General features: G+C 39.9%; 1 protein-coding gene across 9 annotated transcripts in view; it reads left to right on the top strand.

Annotated features, from left to right (window-relative positions):
• Nucleotides 1-19,674, top strand: part of TENM3 (teneurin transmembrane protein 3) — a 454,861-nt gene that overhangs the window by 367,567 nt on the left and 67,620 nt on the right. For all 9 annotated transcript variants that reach the window (XM_068971252.1, XM_068971251.1, XM_068971249.1 and 6 more), the window contains 4 exons: nt 929-1,075; nt 14,946-15,162; nt 16,172-16,291; nt 17,119-17,380. In XM_068971252.1, the coding sequence (XP_068827353.1) occupies nt 929-1,075; nt 14,946-15,162; nt 16,172-16,291; nt 17,119-17,380 (746 nt within the window). The remainder of the gene's footprint in view (nt 1-928; nt 1,076-14,945; nt 15,163-16,171; nt 16,292-17,118; nt 17,381-19,674) is intronic.

The raw sequence follows: 19,674 nt of genomic DNA, 5'->3' as shown, positions 1-19,674 counted from the left end.
TATAAAGGTAACAGCATAAAAGCTTTAGGGAGATTGTCACAAACTATCACTCTTTTGCGCTCTGTCTTGAAGCACGTCACTACCGTGTTTTTGTTCAGTCTCTCGATGTTTTACTGTGGTCCTTACGGTATTTCATTTTGTCCGTCCTGAGTAATCAGATATGCACAGCTATTACATTCAGTTGGAAATCCTGTCAGTCCCGTCCCATCCGTATGCAGCCTGAATCCTAGTGTCTGTTAGAATAGATGCTAAGCTGCTTCACTATTTCCTGGGCTTTGCTTATTCTGTGAAAAGGAATGTATTCTCGGCATAAAGTATAGTCATTGATACTGGCCTATACTTTGTGCAATTATTTAATGCACTGTAATTTCACATGAATATACGGCAACTCTGAGGCCAGATAAAATTAACATTCTCTTTTGAACATCCTTCATAGCCACGTACCCACACATTCATGGTTTTAAATTTAGAGGGAATTTTTGAAAGCAACAAGGCACTTTTAAGAAGACGTGTCCTAACCAATGACCAGTAATGTTTACAGCAGATTTAAAATCTATTCTAGGGCTACTGAAATGATCTCGCTGTGATGCTTTTTTCACACTTTAATGATCAACCTTGTTGCTTTGCTAAAAAAGGAAAAAAAAATTAAGTTAATTTTGTCTGGCCTGCAGCAATTTTAGTGGGTCATTGCAGACATTTCTGTCCTACACAGGTAAGTGGTGTCTCAAGGGTCAGGCCAATCAAAGATGCCACTTGGATAAGAATCAGATTCCTTAGATTGCGTTGCTCTTTCTATCCATGTGCAATTACAGTATTTGTGCTGTTTCGAAAGGCCTGTTCCCACTAAGTGTCCCTCATCTGTTTATCTGAGGTGCAGAGACTTTAAATACTCAAATCACTTGTATTGTCCTTCTTTGTCTTTTGACAGAGGGGTGTCCCGGTCTGTGCAACAGCAATGGAAGGTGCACACTGGACCAAAACGGCTGGCACTGTGTTTGCCAGCCAGGGTGGCGAGGAGCAGGATGCGACGTAGCCATGGAGACCCTCTGCACTGACAGCAAGGACAATGAGGGAGGTAAGAGACGCGGAGCAGGAAAGCGAGCCTGTGCCAGAGCTCAGGTTTATAAGTTCTCGTGGGCCCATGGCTATCTGTTGCCAAAAAAAAAAAAAATTTGATCCCCACAGGTTAGATTGACTGAAAAATGTATGAGTGCTGATAGAATAATTTTGCTCCCTGTTTTCCCTGAAACAAATGCAAGATTATTATCATTCAGGGAAAAGGCAAGGTAACCAAGCTGCTGTATAATGTGCATTATTCTCCATTTCTTGTCCTAATCTCCAGGTGATGACTCTCCTTGACGCAGTTTTTAGGGCGCTGTGAATTGGGAGCTCAAGAGCAGTCTTTTAATAATGGAACAGTCCAAAAGAGGCAAGGTAGTTCCTAAGCTCTTCTGTTGAAAGGCCAGGAAGAGAAAGCAATCCCCTTGAAGCTGTACTTCCAGTGTCTTTTTATCCTTAACTTTACAGCCTGTGAAAAGGATTATGGTATTCCACCCCATGTAAGCCCAGAGTGAAGAAATACTTATTTTTTTCCCCGTTGTGCCCATCCTCTGTGCTGGTGTGTTTCAATCGCAGAGAGTAGAGAGTGAGAGTTAGTGTCTGTGTCTCCAGCGATGGAGCTGTTCACTGTTGGTGTCCCTTTCGGACTGAGTTTTTCAGAAGGAATTATTATAGTTTCTGTCTAGACCACTCTGGTCACCTGCTCCACGTGTGACCTTCCTAGTGTGTGTTTCCCTTCCTCCACCTTCACTGAACCTGCCCTGCTGGGAGTGTCCACGTGGGCAGTTTGGTGATGGTTATGAGTGCCAGTTTGGAGTCAGGTCTTCACTCCACCAGGAAATGGCACCACACCCCAGTATTCTTGTCTGGAAAATCCCACGGACACAGGAGCCTGGCGGGCTACAGTCCATGGGGTCACAGAGTCAGGCATGACTTAGTACTGAGCACACATGCATCACACCACCTCGTAGTCCTCATGTGACCACAGACAAGATCCTGACTATGTTAAACTTCAAGTGTTTCACGTGTAAAATAGACATAAAGGAGTTTGTGGAAGCGTTGAAAGAATGTATATTGCCAGGGTTATGTTACATTGTAAGGAGCAGCTCTCGTTATCCAGTTTTCCTTCTTTTGCTTTCAAAGTGCTCACCTTGACTAGGTGAACTTCATAAAAGGTTGTCAGAGAAGGTTGAATTGGCCCTTTCCTTTCCAAATAGAGCAGACATAACATCAGACAGATGTCTGTAGTAAAGCAAGTCTCATGAAAAAGCAAGTCATGTGAATGTGGGGAGTGTGGGTTCCCAGTGCATATAAAAGTTATGCCTATCGGATACTGTTAAATTACCCTATACTGTAGCCTGTTAAAGTGTGAGGTAGCATTATGTCTAAAAACAACATATATACCTTAATATAAAAATATTGCTAAAAAATGTTAACCATCATCTGAGCCAACTGCTTAAGCAAGTTGTAGTAGTGACATGAAAGGTCACAGATCACCATCAGAAATATAATAATAATGAAAAACTTTGACGTATTGCAAGAATTACCAAAACGAGAGACAGAGACACATGGTAAGCAAGTGCTGTTGGAAAAATGGCACGTTGGGCTTGTTCCACTTCAAGTTGCCACACACCTTGGAATTGTGAAAAATGCAACATCTTCCCCACGATAAAGGGAAGCACAGTAAAACGAGGCCTGCCTTGTACTGTTCTCTAGGAAGCAGGGTAGTCAGAACCAAGTCTCAGCTCTCCTCCTTGCCCCCAACACACGCACACACACACAACACAGAGTCGTTCTCAAACCAAATGTTACTTGTCTCTCATCTTCCTGACTACGAGTTGCAGTTCTCCCCGTCCATTCCTAGCTGTCTGTTCACTCTCCCATTCCTGCCTAACTGTTCACTCTTTTCCCTGTGCTCCTTTAATGCGGACTGTCAAGAAACTGAAGCCACAAATTCTGCGCTCTGCTGTCTGTCCTGATGGATGTAGGTGTTTGGTCCTTAGCCCTCGAAGCTTTTCCTGCCTGATAATACACAGTTGCCTCTCTCGCCTCCCTGTGCCCCAGTGCTGTCGTAGAGACCGCAGCATCAGTCCTCTGCACACCCGTACAGCAGCTTTCCCCTCCCTCCCAGGAAGCCCCTGCCCCTGGGAAGAAGGCTAGCTTGCCTTCCTCCTTGATCAGATGTTTCACCCTCACGTTCTAAGAGATTATACTGAGGAGGTTATACCTCTGGCAGAGAGAAGCAAACTGCAGGGCCCAGTCTGCAGAGCCGCTGCAGAGTAATTTAGGGGCTGATCAACTCTTTAGTGTCCTTATCGGCTAAGGCGGTTTCTCTCTTTCCTCAGAATTTATCAGCTGTGAATTGGCCTCGTTCCCTCTTTGTTTATTCTTATTAGCATGAAGCTCTGCTATCTCTAGACTTCCCTCTCCAAGGGGAAATCGGACCTGATAGAAGACCTCCTGTGGCTTCTCTGCTTATCTCATATAATTTGTATTCCTGTCCCTAACCTAATTTTGCTCATCTTCTGAGAAGGAACCTCAGCACCAGCTTTGTTACACCCTAAGATTGTAACCTGGTTGCCTTATAACCCAAGCTAGAGGATTCCTTGAACTTAAGCATGGGTTATGTGTATACAGACAATATTTTTCACACTAAACACCAACTTAAGACACATAATCTGATGATTAAGGATATTATTACCATTACCATTAGTTGAAAACAGTAAAACAGAACATTTAAAATAAGGACTATCGTTGAAATTCTATGACATGTGGGAGCTGTGCCATTATAGTTACATTGTCTACATTTGGTGTCAAAAAATGGTGAATTACTCAGAAAGTTGCTAAGTAGTTTCATTTAACACATTGCTGCTGCTGCTGCTAAGTCGCTTCAGTTGTGTCCGACTCTGTGCGACCCCATAGATGGCAGCCCACCAGGCTCCTCGGTCCCTGGGATTCTCCAGGCAAGAACACTGGCGTGGGTTGCCATTTCCTTCTCCAATGCATGAAAGTGAAAAGTGAAAGTGAAGTCGCTCAGTCATGTCTGACTCGTAGCGACCCCATGGACTGCACCCTACCAGGCTCCTCTGCCCATGGGATTTTCCAGGCAAGAGTACTGGAGTGGGGTGCCATTAAGCAACTTAAAAACAAGGAGAAGATGAAGAGGTTGATTTGACTTGAATCAAAAATTAAATGCATCATAGTCTAGTCTGAGCAAATTTGTAGAGCACTACTCTAAGAACTTTACAGACCACACATGCACACACACACACACACACACACACACACACAGAAAGTTGCTGACTAGTGGCAGAAAAGTTCTATCTCCAGGTAAGAACGATAGAAGCTTCCGTGGTGTCTCAGATGGTAAAGAATCTGCCTGCAATGCAGGAGACCCAGTTTTGATCCCCACGTAGGGAAGATCCCCTGAAGAAGGAAATGGCTATCCATGCCAGTGTTCTGGCCTGGAGAATTCCATGGACAGAGGAGCCTGGAGGGCTACAGTCCGTGGGTCACAAAGAATTGAACACAACTGAGCGACTGACACTTTTACTTTCACTTTTTTTTTTTTCAAAGATGGTGGGTAGGCAGAAAAACAGATTATTCTATCAGAATATGGATACCCATCAATAGCATTTCGTTTTACTATAACCATGTCATATACTTCAATAACCACTTCATATGGCTAATAGAGTTCTGTTACTTTACGGAGGAATCTTCTATTCTCTCTCCTTCCTTCCCTCCAAATTCCAGCCCTCTTACTCTGTTGTTGTTCAGCCACTAACTTGTATTCAACTCTCTGCGACCCCATGGACTGTAGCCCACCTTCACTACCTCCTGGAGTTTGCTCCCCTCTTACTGAGAACAGGAAAATCAGTGCTGGAGTCTCTGGCATGTTTTCCATGCCCCAGCCTGACAAGGCAGCTCTCCAGTTCCCCCAACACTTCAGTAATCACCATTGCACCTGGTCACGTTGCTAAGACTCACATTCGATAGGGAGTGTCTTGACTTTCAATAGCTCCCCATGTGATGGTCCCACAGTGTGAGCATCAAGATGCAACAGCTTGCCAGAGACCACTCTTACCTTTATAGAAACTCAAGGTAGATACTCAAGAATGAGCTGATTTCTCCAAAATACGTCATCTGTGGCAGTAGCTGCAATGTTCCTGTTGTTCTTCTCATTAGGGAGATGTGATCAGAGCTCCCTTTGACATCTTGCTTTCCTGTCTGGTCCTCAAATAGACAGCTCCCCTGTGGATACCTGAGGCATAAGAGGCAAGTCTTCTGCAGATTGGATGGTGGAAGGCCCAAGAATGACTTAAACCTCTTCCTAAATTCTGTGCAAGATGGTAGAATGTCAGAATATGTATCCTGCCAGGAATGATGCCTCTTACTTTTAAGTAGATGGAATTATTCTTTGTCCTTCAGAGTTTTTAATACTACTTCGTGGGGATATGCCAGGAAGATATACCTCACACAGGTGTTTTTTAATGCCTTCAGAGTCTGATCATAGTAGAAAAAAGAAGCACAATTCAACTGAGGTTATTTAGAAATTAAAAAACAGTACTGAGAGAGGAAGGAAGGAAAAATACAAACAGAAGATACAAACTGTAGATGCAAGCAGGTGTGTGTGCTAAAAATGACAGAGAGGAGGGAAGTGATGAATGATAGTTTAACGTGAGCCTCAGAATGAATGTGATGAATGGACAGAGGCAGTCCAAGTTTGGAGATTCCCAAATGAAAATAAGGAAACATTTGAAAATACATTTTTTAAAAGTTCTAGCAGGAGGATGAGATGGTTGTGTCCTCCAGAATATATTAAAAATAAATAAATAAAAGTTAAATAAAATAGAAAAAAATCAGAAGGGGAATGGTTTAAAAAAGGACAAAAAAAGGATGGAAGAGAGGAGAGGAAATGAGTTCCAAAAGTGAAAATCGTTCAGTCGTATCTGACTCTTCGTGACCCCATGGACTATACAGTCAAATGGAATTCTCCAGGCCAGAATACTGGAGTGGGTAGCCTTTCCCTTTTCCAGGGGATCCTCGCAACCCAGGGATCGAACCCAGGTCTCCCTCATTGCAGTCAGATTGTTTACCAGCTGAGCCACAAGGTAAGCTCATTAGAGTTCCTGAGTACTTCTTTTAAAGAATCCAGATGTCAGAATGAAGAGTGGCACTCAGTCTCAGAGCCTTGGAATACATTATCCTGGCAGATGATTTAGGGGGAAATTACTTTTTTTTTTTAAAGACTCCATGAGATCCTACTGCTGGGAAGAAGGGCTTCCCAGGTGGCTCAGCAGTAAAGAATTCCCCTGCAGTGCAGGAGACATGGGTTCGATCCCTGGATCAGGAAGATTCCCTGAAGGAGGGCAGGGCAATCCACTCCAGTATTCTTGCCTGAAGAATCACATGGGCAGAGGAGCCTGGAGGACTAGTCCGTAGGGTCATAAAGAGTCAGACACCACTGAAGCGAGTTAGCATGCATTCAGGGGAGAGATTTAGGTTACTCTGAACCCTTTTATTATCCACAGAAGTTTTAGATCCCAGGAGAATCCCGTTCTAGAAAAGAGAAGTCCAGCTTTGCTTTCAGAAGCATGGGGTTTGACTGCTGTTTTTGAATGAGTTTTAGGAGAGGAAAAATTTTCACACAGGCTGAAACTAACAGTCTTCCCTATATTTTATACCCATTACCATTCACTGCCACTGCAAGCTTTAGAACAACAAAGAGCATTGCCCAGAACTTCTTTAGACAGTGTTCCCTTTCTCCGGGTTAAGAACCTCTGCATTCTTGGGCAGGATTATTGCTAGCAGTCATACACAGTGCTGGGAAAGATTGAGGGCAAGAGGAGAAAGGGGCGACAGAGGACAAGATGTTGGATGGCATCACTGACTCAATGGACATGAGTTTGAGCAAGCTCCAGCAGATGGTGGAGGACAGGAAAGCCTGGTGTGCTGCAGACAGACCTTGGGGTGGCAAGAGTCGCTCATGACTTAGCAGCTGATCAACAACAGTCAAGATCACCACTGTTAACAACTCAGAGTGCGTGTCTCTACGCCTCCTCAGGGAGCTTATTTTTTTTTAATTTTACTTTACAATAGATGCACATTTATGTTTTTAAACAAAAGCATGATAGGTACTGTTCTAAATTTGATTTTGCCAAAGAGATTTTTTCATGTCAGTACGTGTAGGTCTGTCTCATACTTTATAACAAAAGCACAGATGTCCTGGTTAATTTTACCACTACTCCATTAATAATAATTTAGCTGTTTCTTATTTTTTTGCTCTTGGTATAAAGGCAGATCTGTAGTGAATCTGTGTGTGGATGTCTGTGTGTTTATCTGCATATAAATCTTTGTGTAAATATACACATATTTCTTTGGAACAGATTTGTAGAAATGAAATTGCTGGGTCACAGGGTGCCTTAAATTTAATTCTGGTAGCTACTGCCAAATTGCCTCACAGTAAGTTTCACCGCTGTACACTTCATCGGGAGGAGAGTGTTTATTTTCCCCATGTTCATAGTCTGTACATAATCATTGTACATAAACAAAATTGTGCAACAAAATGAAAAATATGAATTGTTATCTGCTGGGTGGAAATGATTCCATTTTTATTGTTTTCATTTGCATTTCCCTAATTACGAGTTAGATTGATGATCTTTATATATGTTCCTTGACTATGTTTCTTCTTTTGCTGGTTGCTTATTTATTTCTCTTGACCATTTTTTTTCCTATGGAGTTTTTTGACTTTTCTTTGTTAATTTTAAGGAGTTGTTTATATATTCTGCTTATCAGCTTTTTATGAAGTGTGTTGTAGATATTTTACCCCAAGTTTTCATTATCTTTTAACCTTGTTTGTGGCATCTTTTGTCATACAGAAGTTTTCAGATGATAAACTTTTACAAGGCAAATGTTTATAAGGTTTAACTTTTCCTTCCTGAATTTGGGATTATCTGTCTTTATGAGTACATAAGGCCTTGCCCTATTTAGATTATATGTAGTATTTCATATAATTTCTTTTAATACTTTTTACAATTGTATGGATTGCCTAATGTCCAATTTATCAAGAACATATAAAAGTACCTATTAGAGTGAAAAAGAAAAAGGAATTCAAGAATTAGCATGGTATCTGAGGACAGGAAAATGGTGATGAAAGGAAGCAGTATGTGTCTCTGTTGTAGAAAAAGTTTTTTTAATTTTTTTTTATGTTTGAGTATAGCCGATGAACAATGTTGTTATAGTTTCAGATGTACAACAAAGCGACCCAGCCATACATATACGTCTGTCCATTCACCCCCAAACTCCCAGGCTGCCGCATAACATGGAGCAGAGTTTCCTGCGCTATACCGTGGGTCCTTGTTGGTTATCTGTTTTAAAGAATGGCCATCATCAAAAAATCTCCAAGCAGTAGATGCTGGAGAGGGTGTGGAGAGAAGGGAACCCTCCTACACTGATGGGATTGTAAATTGGTCCAGCCACAATGGAGGACAGTATGGTGGTTCCTGGAAAAAAAAAAAAAAAAACAACTAAAAATCTGCTGTGCCTTTAAGACATCCTTTTGGCCTGTTTCAATCTCATAATCTCTAGGAACTGAATTTATTCTTCACTTTGTTCCACAAAATTTTTGTATGCGTGCTCAGTGCCAAAAAGGATATGTCTTAAATTCTGGGAGCTACAACAGTGGGCTAGATTAGCCCTCAAGGAACTTGGTGAGACCTTTGTCTGAGCTGATTGCTAACAGAATTGGGGAGGGAGCCGGGATAAGAGCAGTGAGAGGTCTCCAGCAGAGGAAATAATAATCACAAAGGTCTCATAAGCCATGTTAAGGAGTTCTAACTACTCAGAAAGCAGCAGGGACCAATTAAAGGAAGCATTTTACCTAGAGAAGTGAAATAATCACATTTGATTTCTGCCAAGAATACTCTGACAGAAGTGTTGAGAATGAATAGCTGGGACAAGACTGGAGCCTGGGAAACCAAGCTCTTGTTGAGATCTTGTCAAGAGGTGACCGTGGTGGCCTGAAGGGTCTTTTCAGTGAAATAAAAAGAAAGCTGACTTAGGACATGTTTGGGGTAGGAAAAAGGAGGAGCTGGCCATTGATTAGGTGCAGAGAAAAATGGAGGAGAGGAGTGAAGGACGACGCTCAGGTTTCTACTTTCAGAACCTGGGTGAGTGGATAGCGGAGACATTCATTGAAGTAAGAAATGCAAAGTGGTCTATTCAGAGAAGATCGTGTATGTTGTGTTTTCCACATGTTAAGTTTTCGATGCCTGTGTAATATCCAAGTGGAAATATCTAGAAGGCAGGCTGTAGATTGGAAGTTCAGGAGAATAAACAGCCTGGGGTCATTACGATTGAAATGATGCAAACATAGACTAAAGCCATGAGGAGAACTCTGTTAATCAGACAAACCAGGAAGATACGCAAAACCAAACATGATCCAGATTCAGTAATAAGCAAATGAATTTCATGTATGTTACAGAATGGTGACCCAAAAGAGAAACAAAAGGTATACCCGTACCCTTTGAAGATTCTAAAATCCACAGATAAAATACTGCATCAGATATCCTACCTTGGGAATTCCCTGGCGGTCCAGTGGTTAGGACTGTGCTTCCACTGCAGGGCGCTGAGGTTCCATACCTGTTCAGGGAACTAAGATCCTACAAACACACTGTGCAGCGAAGAAGAAACATAAAGATATATTTAGGGGAGGTGGGGGTGCTTCCCAGGTAGTGCTTGTGGTAAAGAGTCCACCTGCCAGTGCTGGAAACATGAGAGATGTGGATTTGATCCTTGGGTCCGAAAGGTCCCCCGGAGAAGGAAATGGCAGCCACTCCAGTATTCTTGCCTGAAAAATTCCATGGACAGTGGAGCCTGGTAGGCAGCAGTGCATGGGATCACAAAAAATCTGACATAGCTGAGCAGCCATGACACTTTTTAAAAATAAAATTAAATATATATATTTTAAATTTTTTAAAGAGTTTCTACCTCTACCTCCAGCTTGGAATGAGGGAGAAAGACTTCCAAATACTGTGGGTAAGGGCTTTAATTACCTTTAGAGTGAAGATGAAAATTCATTCAAAGGAAATTCATGACTTTTTATCTGGTTAGTATATCAAGGTTTTGAAAAAAATGTTAAACTATCCACAGCTGCTTAAAAGACAAAAGTGAGACTTAGGACAAGCAGGTCAAAGTCAGCATAGAGTGTAAATTAGGAAATGATGGAGTCAGACATTTTAATAATCTAGTAAAATGTGCATTGTTTAACTTTACCAGAAAAAAAAAAAAGAAAGAAAAGAATGATTTAAAGACAAAGGAAACAGGGCAGGGTAGAAACTTAAAAGCAAGACTAAAGGTTGACAAATTATGACCTCTGGGCCAAAGCTTGTTTTTGTAAATAAAGTTTTATTGAGACACAGTCACACCCACTTATTTACATATCATCTCTGGCTGCTTTAGAGCTATCAAGGCAGAGTTAAATACTTGGAGCAAGGACTATATGGCCCATAAAACCTGAAATATTTTTTATCTGGTCCTTTACAAAGTAAGTTTGCCAACCACTATTACAAACCAGTGAAAGTCCTAGGAAAGATGAGAGCATATTTTTAAATAACTAGAGCAGTAATACTGAGGATTAAGTGGAAGGAAGCATAAACTATGTTGTCTACTTTATATCAAAATACCGCTCATAGTGCAAAGCCTAACCTGGAGAAAGAAAGGCTCTTAACTGATCATTGAAGTTGTTATTCAGTGGGTTTGAACATTTCTGAGTTTCTTTAGATCCTTTTTATGATTAATTCTATTAGATATGGCTTCTACGCCAATACCAATTTAAGCCAACCTCATATTCCTGAGACTAAAATGGAATGTCGATGATTTTAAGAAGCTCGTCTATGAAGTCAATTTTACTACAGTAGACATTTGGACAAGTGGATAATCAACTCTAGTGGCACTAGATAGCCCTAGCTATGTGAATATAGGCAAAGAATGAAAAATGTTTTCTCAAGTTATAGGAAGCCAGATTCATAAGCATCCGTCACTTGCTTGGGCAAGTTACTGATAAACTCTGCAGAAAAATAACAAACCATGCGTCCCTGCATCTTGGCTGTTGAAAATGAGATTCTGTCTCTGATTGATGTTAGCAGAGAGGCTTGTAAAAATGCATTTCCAACTGATTAGTTCAGAAGGTGTCAATCTCATGCAGTTTTATGACCTGCAGACCACATGCCAGACGCACATTTGGTTTTTATAAACTAACAAAGATGAATGATGAGATTTGAGCATTCCTGTTTGGCAACTGCACCATACAGTGCCTAAAGGAAGGCATTCAGGGAGTATTATGGGGGACCAGAGGAGGGGGGATTTAACCCTTAATTTACCAGGTTAATGGAGATAAAATATAACTTTTGGAGGTTTCACTTTCTAGTTATGCTTAAAAGATTAATGTAAGGGAAGAACTTGCAAGAATATCAAATATTTATATGGAATTACTCTCCCAAGCATACTCATTCTAAATCCATAGAGTAAGAACTCTTAAATATACAGACACACACACACACGCGCGCGCGCGCGTGTATATATATATATACATGTGCGTGTGTGTGCGTGCTCAGTCATGTCCGACTCTTTGTGACCCCATGCACTGTAAACCACCAGGTTCCTCTGTCCGTGGAATTTTCCAGGCAAGAATACTGGAGTGGGTTTGCATTTCCTTCTCCAAGGGATCTTCCCAACCCAGTGACTGAACCCACATTTCCTGTTTCTCCTTCATTGGCAAATGGTTTCTTTACTAGCTGAGCCACCAGGGAAGCTTAAATTATAAAACATACTAAAGATTCCTCATGAAGTCTCAACCTTCATGAGGTTGAGATTATAAATCATGACTTGTTACTAAAAGAATTTTTTAATTTTTTTTTGACGCTAAAATGATTTGGATGCAATAGGTCAATCATCTGCTACTTTAAAAATCTGAGTCTTAATAACTTATGCTTCTGTGTCTTTGAGACAGATGGAGAAAAAATTCAGTATATTGCATATTATAACATATCCTCATGAAAAATAAGCCTCTAGCATAGTTTCATCTTTCTTCCACTAGAAATATTGAGAAATATTTAGACATTTTTCATCTTTGTGGCCTTTTGGTTAAAAAAGGAATATTTTTGATAAATTTCTCTGAAATTTCAAAGCTCAGTTTCATTTGATTTTCTTAAAACATGATTTTGAATTTTTGTCTCAGAATAGATATGTGCTTTCAAATAATTAACAATCCATTTTTTAGAACTATAACAGATATACACATGAAAATGTAGCTATAATAAAGAAACTATAAGATCTGCTTATCAGAAATTCTGACTCATACATTTTCATGTGTATAAAAATTATGGTGTCAAAAAATTAAAATAGTCATGCAAAAGAGTTCAGCATCATACATTTAATTCTAATACTTATTAAGCTCTTTTTTTCAACTATATGGGAAATAGTGAAATTTTTAGTTAATGTCTCTGGATAAGCTACATCTCTTTCAGTTTTAAGTGACAGAAAAGCCAGCCCAAACAGGTTTAAGAAAGAAGGCAGTGCTTTGACTTCTAGAACTGAAAAGCCCAGATCAGATGCAGCTTATTGCAAAAGCCCCAAAGATGTCACTGCGACGTGTTGTTTTTTCTCTCCAGCTCTTGACTTTGACTCTTCTGGGAAGGCTCCATTCCCAGACAGGTTCTAATGTAGTGGCAGCCGGGGAGATGGGGTAACCCCAACCTCACGGCCTTCCAGCTCCAAGCCTGGAGGGATGGGGGTGGGGAGAGGATGGCTTTTTAGATAGTTCCTGAAGTTCAGTCCACTTTGACAGATTAGGTCCCATGTCCGTTTCTGAACCAAAGGCAAAGAGAGATATGCACATAGACTGAAAGTTGGGGAGGACTGGCCATCCAAATGGAAATTCAGAGTAGCTATCCAAAGAAAGGAGAACGAGTGTCAGGAGAAACCACGACCTTCACAACATTCTTGTTCAGGTGGCAAGTGACTGAAGGCTGCTGAGCCAGGCCACTCATCTCCTGTCTCCTACCTCATCTGTGTTGTTGTTGACCTACTTAGACTCTGGGCACTTCCCCGTCTGAGCCACCGGGGAAGTGCTATAGACTGGGCAATATGATTCAGTTTAGTCTGTTTTATTTTGTTTCAGTTTGCTTTCAGATAATGAATGGGCAAGCATATGTTCTATTAATAAGAGTAGCCTAAAGCAAAAAAGGAAAAAAGACTAGTGTATTTTTTTTTTAATAGAAGTTGTTTCAAAACACCTGTGTAAATAAAACATTGGTCAACCAGATATTTTCAGCTGAGTTTGCCATAATAGGGTCATGCTGAGACCTGAAACTTAGGTTTTAAGATTTCATAATGATTTTGTCCATTCTCCCAATGGTGATTAAAGTCTGCAGAAACTAATGTTTTTATTAATCTGTACTGAGAAACGTAGTAGCCAAACAGATCAAAATTCACATATCAACTGGTCACTGAAAAATGACCTTAAAGACTAATGCCATGAAACCATTATCCTAACACTTATCTGCTAATGGGGTGGTTTATATGTTTCAAACAAAATTCTTACATGGCCCATTGAATATAGTTTCCTTTTGATGTTCCTGGAGAAGGCTTGAGAAGATTCTAACCTTTATTCTTTTTATGTCACCAACACCTGTAGGTCAATTTTTAGTGATAGATTTCTTATCATTTTCAATATTATAGCTTATTTACATTACCCATATTTTTATTAACATCTTCATTTTAGAGGAGGCATATTAATAGAGCTCAGGTTCCAGATTAAATTTTGAGAAATAACTTAATTATATTTGAAATATACCTTACCATCCTTGGGCTTCCGTGGTGGCTCAGACAGTAAAGAATCTACCTGCAATGCAAGAGACCCAGGTTCGATCCCTGGGGCAGGAAGATCCCCTGGAAAAGGAAATGGCTACCACTCCAGTAATTCTTGCCTGGAGAATGCCCATGGACAGAAGAGTCTGGCAGGATACAGTCCTTGGGGTCGCCAAGAGTAGGGTACAACTGAGCGACTAATGTTTACCATCCTTGGGAAAATGATTTCCTTGAAAGGTGACTGACTCATCTCGTCTATTATATGTTAATTGTGTTAGTGTTGCACAGACTTCCATTTTCAAACCTCTTCCCAAATTTTAGGTAGGAGAACAGCCAGTCAGTGGAGTGGTCTGCACACACACAGTAGTTATCAGTCAGTGAAGTGGTTTGCACACATACAGTGGTTATCAGTTGATGGAATGGTTTGCGCACACACAGTAGTTGTCAGTCTACACACGTTGTCCAAGTGCGACGTATTCTGGCGCAGTTAGTGGCACCTTAAAACAATTACAACAGTAACACTAGAGTTCACTGATCACCATCACAAATATAATACTAATGCAAAAGTGGAGTATCACAAGAATTACCAAAATGTAACAGAGACACAAAGTGAGCAGATGCTGTTTGAAAAAATGGTACCAATAGACTTGCTCCATGCAGTGTTGCCACAAACCTCTGATTTGTTACAAAAGAAAAAACTCAACATCTGCAAAAGGCAATAAAATGAGATCTGCCTGTAATACATTGTTCTAAACAGTCATTTTTTATTTTTTATTCAGAACCAACATTATATAATTCTTTTCAGTCATCTCCAATGCAAACATTTACTGTCTATGAAAGCAACTGCAGCTCTTGTATTTGATTTCAAAAAGGATGCCAGAAATCACTGTTAGACAGGAGGAACAAATCATTAGATGTGAGAAAAAAAATAGCCAGTCAACAAACAAAACTTATTCTGCATCATGGCTGAAAAAGATAACTGGTTTACATCTCTAACTGGTTTACATCTCTCTCTACAGATGGACTCATTGACTGCATGGATCCTGATTGCTGTTTACAGAGTTCCTGCCAAAATCAGCCTTACTGTCGTGGACTGCCCGACCCCCAGGATATCATTAGCCAAAGCTTACAGTCACCATCTCAGCAAGCTGCCAAATCCTTCTACGACCGCATCAGTTTTCTCATAGGATCTGATAGCACCCATGTCATACCTGGAGAAAGTCCTTTCAATAAGAGGTTCATACACTTTCCCTTACGTAGATTCGTGATGATATTATCAACAGTTATAAGCCCTTAATATAGAATGCTGATGACTGCAAATTTGAGGAAAGTGCCTTTTTAAAATGTAGTTTTTCATCGTTCGGCACATCCTTCACCAAACTTCATGTTTCAAGCATTTTTGACACAGTTCACATACTTTGTCAATTTCAGTACCGGAAGCATAACAGGACATCCCATTAAGGAGTCAATAAATCCTCATTTAACTGGTTGATTTTCTTAGCACAGTTGGAAGTGTTTCAAAAGAAGCAATGAAAAGACCCCAAAAGGCAAAACAGAAGTGCACTTTTTTTTAAGCTGAGCTCACTAAATAATATAAATTATGAATTAATGTAATGGAACTGCTAACAGCATGGCAGTAAGATTGCATGAGCTGTTGGCCTGGTGCTTTGCAGAGCAGTAATGACTTGAAAATAAACCAGTAAGTGAAAGCAGGTGTCTTGTGTCTCACTGAGCAAAAGAAGATGATTTACACCAGAACTCCTGGGTCTGCAGCAATTTAACAGCATTAATGCAGTTAGACCCAGCAGTTGATTAAAAGTTGTTGCACAAATGTTCCTCATTGCCCCCTTAAATCTTGTACTTCTCGGTCCCTGTGGGTTTCCGGATTGCCTTGGAATTAATTGGAAAGTATACTTTCCTTCATGCAAGCACCAGATATATGACTTAGGAAAAAAGGCACAGTTTATAATTTAAAAAATTCATCTCTAAATTATTGGTCTTGATAACTCTCCAAAACCCAGATTGCAATGAATTAAAACCCAGGGTAAACACCAGGTATTTCAAGAATGTGGATTGCAGTGAATTATAAGGAACACTGTCTTGGGAGTGTTTCTAGTCTGGTTTTTGTGAATACAAGTGCCTTATGATACTGTTATTTTATCCTTAGGTTGAATTATCTCTACATCATGATAATGTTTGTCTGAGGAGATAAATGTTCAGTCTAACTCTTCTACTTTTCTCACAGCCTAGCGTCCGTCATCAGAGGCCAAGTGCTGACTGCTGATGGAACTCCACTTATTGGAGTGAATGTCTCATTTTTCCATTACCCAGAGTACGGATATACTATTACCCGCCAAGACGGAATGTAAGTTAGTTCCAGCACCCTATATTTCTTTGAAGTATTTTTAGGTATAAAAACTAGGCTTTTTGTTTTTTTAAATTACCAGGCATAATGCTTTAATGGCCCTTTTAGTTTGAAAATGCAACAACTTTTAGACCAGAGATCTGTGACAGTACATGGTGGCAAAAATTTAAAGTTATATATTCATGTAGGTTTTTAAAAGTTAATCTCATTTTCTAAGGCATAATAAGAGTAAATGGTTTTATAGGAGAATGTTCTTTTTTTTGTCTCAGAAGATTCATTTTGAAAAAAATTCTTTTTAATTTTTGGTCACACCCCACAGCACATGGGACCTTTGTTCCCAGACCAGAGATTGAACAAGTGCCCCCCTACATTGGAAGGCAGAGTCTTAACCACTGGACCGCCAGGGAAGCCCCCATGTTGAAATATTTGAGAGTGAGACTTTGTAATATATACAACCTAAGTTCAGATGGTTCTAGAAAAGGAGTGGATAGATAAAGCAAGCTTGTACAAATGTTAATAAGTTAGTTAATCTAGGTTAAGGATATATGCATGAGTTGGAGTAAACTCTGAGAATTGGTGATGGACAGGGCAGCCTGGCGTGCTGCAGTCCATGGGGTCATAAAGAGTCGGACGCGACTGAACTGAACTGAAGGATATATGGATGGTCATTGCATAATTCTTTTAATATTCTCATAGATTTTAAACTATTTCATGTATAAGTTGGGAGAAAAAGGTCTTTCTTATAAAGCATATTGATTTAAGGAGGCGAGTGTTGAGAGTTACACAAGACCCAGGTAATTCACTAAATATGTCTTATGTTTTCCTAGGTTTGACTTGGTGGCAAATGGCGGGGCTTCTCTGACTTTGGTGTTTGAACGATCCCCGTTCCTCACCCAGTATCACACTGTGTGGATTCCATGGAATGTCTTTTATGTGATGGATACCCTTGTCATGAAGAAAGAAGAAAACGACATTCCCAGCTGTGATCTGAGTGGCTTTGTGAGGCCCAATCCTATCATCGTGTCCTCGCCTTTATCCACCTTTTTTAGATCATCTCCTGAAGACAGTCCCATTATTCCCGAGACACAGGTAGACTATTCTAGCCGGCAGTGCTTTGCAGTAAACCATTTTCAGATCACCTGGTTTCCAAAGAATTTTTTTTAAAGGATTACAGAATTCCAGTGCTATCCTAAGTAATTCTCTGGAATGACATGTAGAATGTGGGGTGTGTCTGTGTGTGTGTAGTAAATAAGAGTTATTATATTAGGATATCTAACTATTTCTTAAAGATCTATTCAAAATACTTCTTCTTCAGTATGTATATATATATATATATATATATATATATCTGTGTCTATTTATTAGCTGAAGCCAGATGGGAAAACAGCTTTAAGTGCAACAGCTAGTAATGTCTTTGCTCATTGATTCATTCATTGGAAAAGGCTTTTCGTGCCTGCATGTATCTGACCTCCTGACTGACATTATACTAAGTGCTACTGTACGTGGCCATTACTCTCAATGTTTTACTGTTTAATTATTATTGTAAGCAGAAGATACATTAGAACAGATGAATCTCCATAAAAAATGTTCATTAATTTTCTCACAATATTTTAAAAACACAGTATCATGTCTTAAACCCTAATAATATAAGGTTAATGATGTAGTTCATAAAGCCATATTTTTCACAGGGAAAAAATTATATAAGTTTTAAAAAATAACCATGTTTTCACTATTCATTTTTGTCTGCTGAAATATCGGGGGATTGTTTTCCTTCCTGTATGTTTCCAATTAGAAATAACTTTCAGATCTTAAAGGCAGGACATTAAGTACAGCAATAATGGACTTCATATGTAAAAAGCCGAGTAAAAACTTGTGGTCTTTAAAATACAACAGCACTGAACAGCTTGGCTGCATTTATTCTTCAAATATTTATTGAAATACCTGTTCTGCACCAGGCGCTTTTATAAAGAAACAAAGCAGTACACCAATCAGATGAAGTACCTGCTTCCAAGAAGTTTGCCAATTTACACGGAGAGACTGAAAACAAATAAATATATGTCATGTTGTGAATGAGACTAAATTAAAATAATAAAGCAGGGTAAAGTGGATGGAATTGCAGTTTTATATAGCATGGCCCCAGAAGATGTCTTTGATAAGATTACATTTCAGTGGAAACTTTGAGAAGAGAAAGAATAAACCTGGAAAATAGAAGGTCATTCCAAGCAGAGCAAAAGAGCAGGTTCTAAAGCTCCAAGGGAAGAACAGGCTTCCCTGGTGGCTCAGTGGTAAAGAATCCGCCTGCAGTGCAGGAGACATGGGTTTGATCCCTGGGCTGGGAAGATCCAATATCAGAGGAAATGCCAACCCACTTCAGTGTTCTTGCCTGGGAAATCCCATGGACAGAGTAGCCTAGCGGGCTTTGTAGTCCATGGGGTCCAGCAAGAGTCAGACAGAGCTTAGCAACTGAACAGACAGAAGGGGAAGAACAAGAACTGGGCCTGTCCACAGAACGGCAGAGAAGCTGGCAGGTGTGGCTGAAATGAAGGAGATGATGTCTCAGATCACTGAAGACCATGGCAAGGATGAGGACTTTTCCTGTGATCTTTGAGTAATTAGAAGCTGTGAGAGGATTTTAGGCAGACCAAATACAGTTTCTTATTTGCTTCTTTAAAAGATCATTGCAGTTGCCATGCTGAGAATCTTCTATTTAGGGCAAGGGTTGAAACAAAAAGACCAGTCAGGAGGCAGTGACAGTAGTAGGAGAAATGGTGGTGTCTTAGATAAAGGTAACCGGGGGTAAGAAGGGGTAAGAAGCCTACAGTTGGTTTAATGGTTGGTTTTTCCACTCTAGCTTGATTTGCTTTTCTACTAGTGCAAAATAGTATGGTCAAATTAAATTACCTAGGAGAAACACGTTTTAATGAGTTAGATTACAGATTATTTGTTCCAGTGAAGTAAGCTAATGATGACAAAGACAGAAATCAGTTATTAAAATTAGGAATAACATGATATTTTGAAATAGAGATACAACTCCTGGAAGATCACAGTATATATTCATGAAGGTATCTATAGGGAACCTATCAAATTTATGTGAAATTATTTTGAAAATAAATTAAGACAAAATAAATGATATGCTTCAAGTTATAATCACTTACATTTTCAGGGCCATCCAAGTCACAGAATCTGTTTTTCAAACTAAGCCACCAGTGTTTCACCCTCAATGATACGAAACAGTGAGTTCTGTTCAGATGACTCACCCTGAACCCAAGGGTCCTACTTAAGTTATTAACATTTGTATGACAGACATACATCATTCCTAACTGTTTCATGTGAGAGGAGTTGGGAGGAAGAGAAATACTACTGAACCCTGAATCGCTATTTTG

This window comes from Capricornis sumatraensis, chromosome 4 (assembly GCF_032405125.1).
Source record: "Capricornis sumatraensis isolate serow.1 chromosome 4, serow.2, whole genome shotgun sequence".
NCBI lineage: Eukaryota > Metazoa > Chordata > Mammalia > Artiodactyla > Bovidae > Capricornis > Capricornis sumatraensis.
Note: the sequence above shows the minus strand (reverse complement) of the source record. Positions and strands in the feature narration are given on the sequence as shown.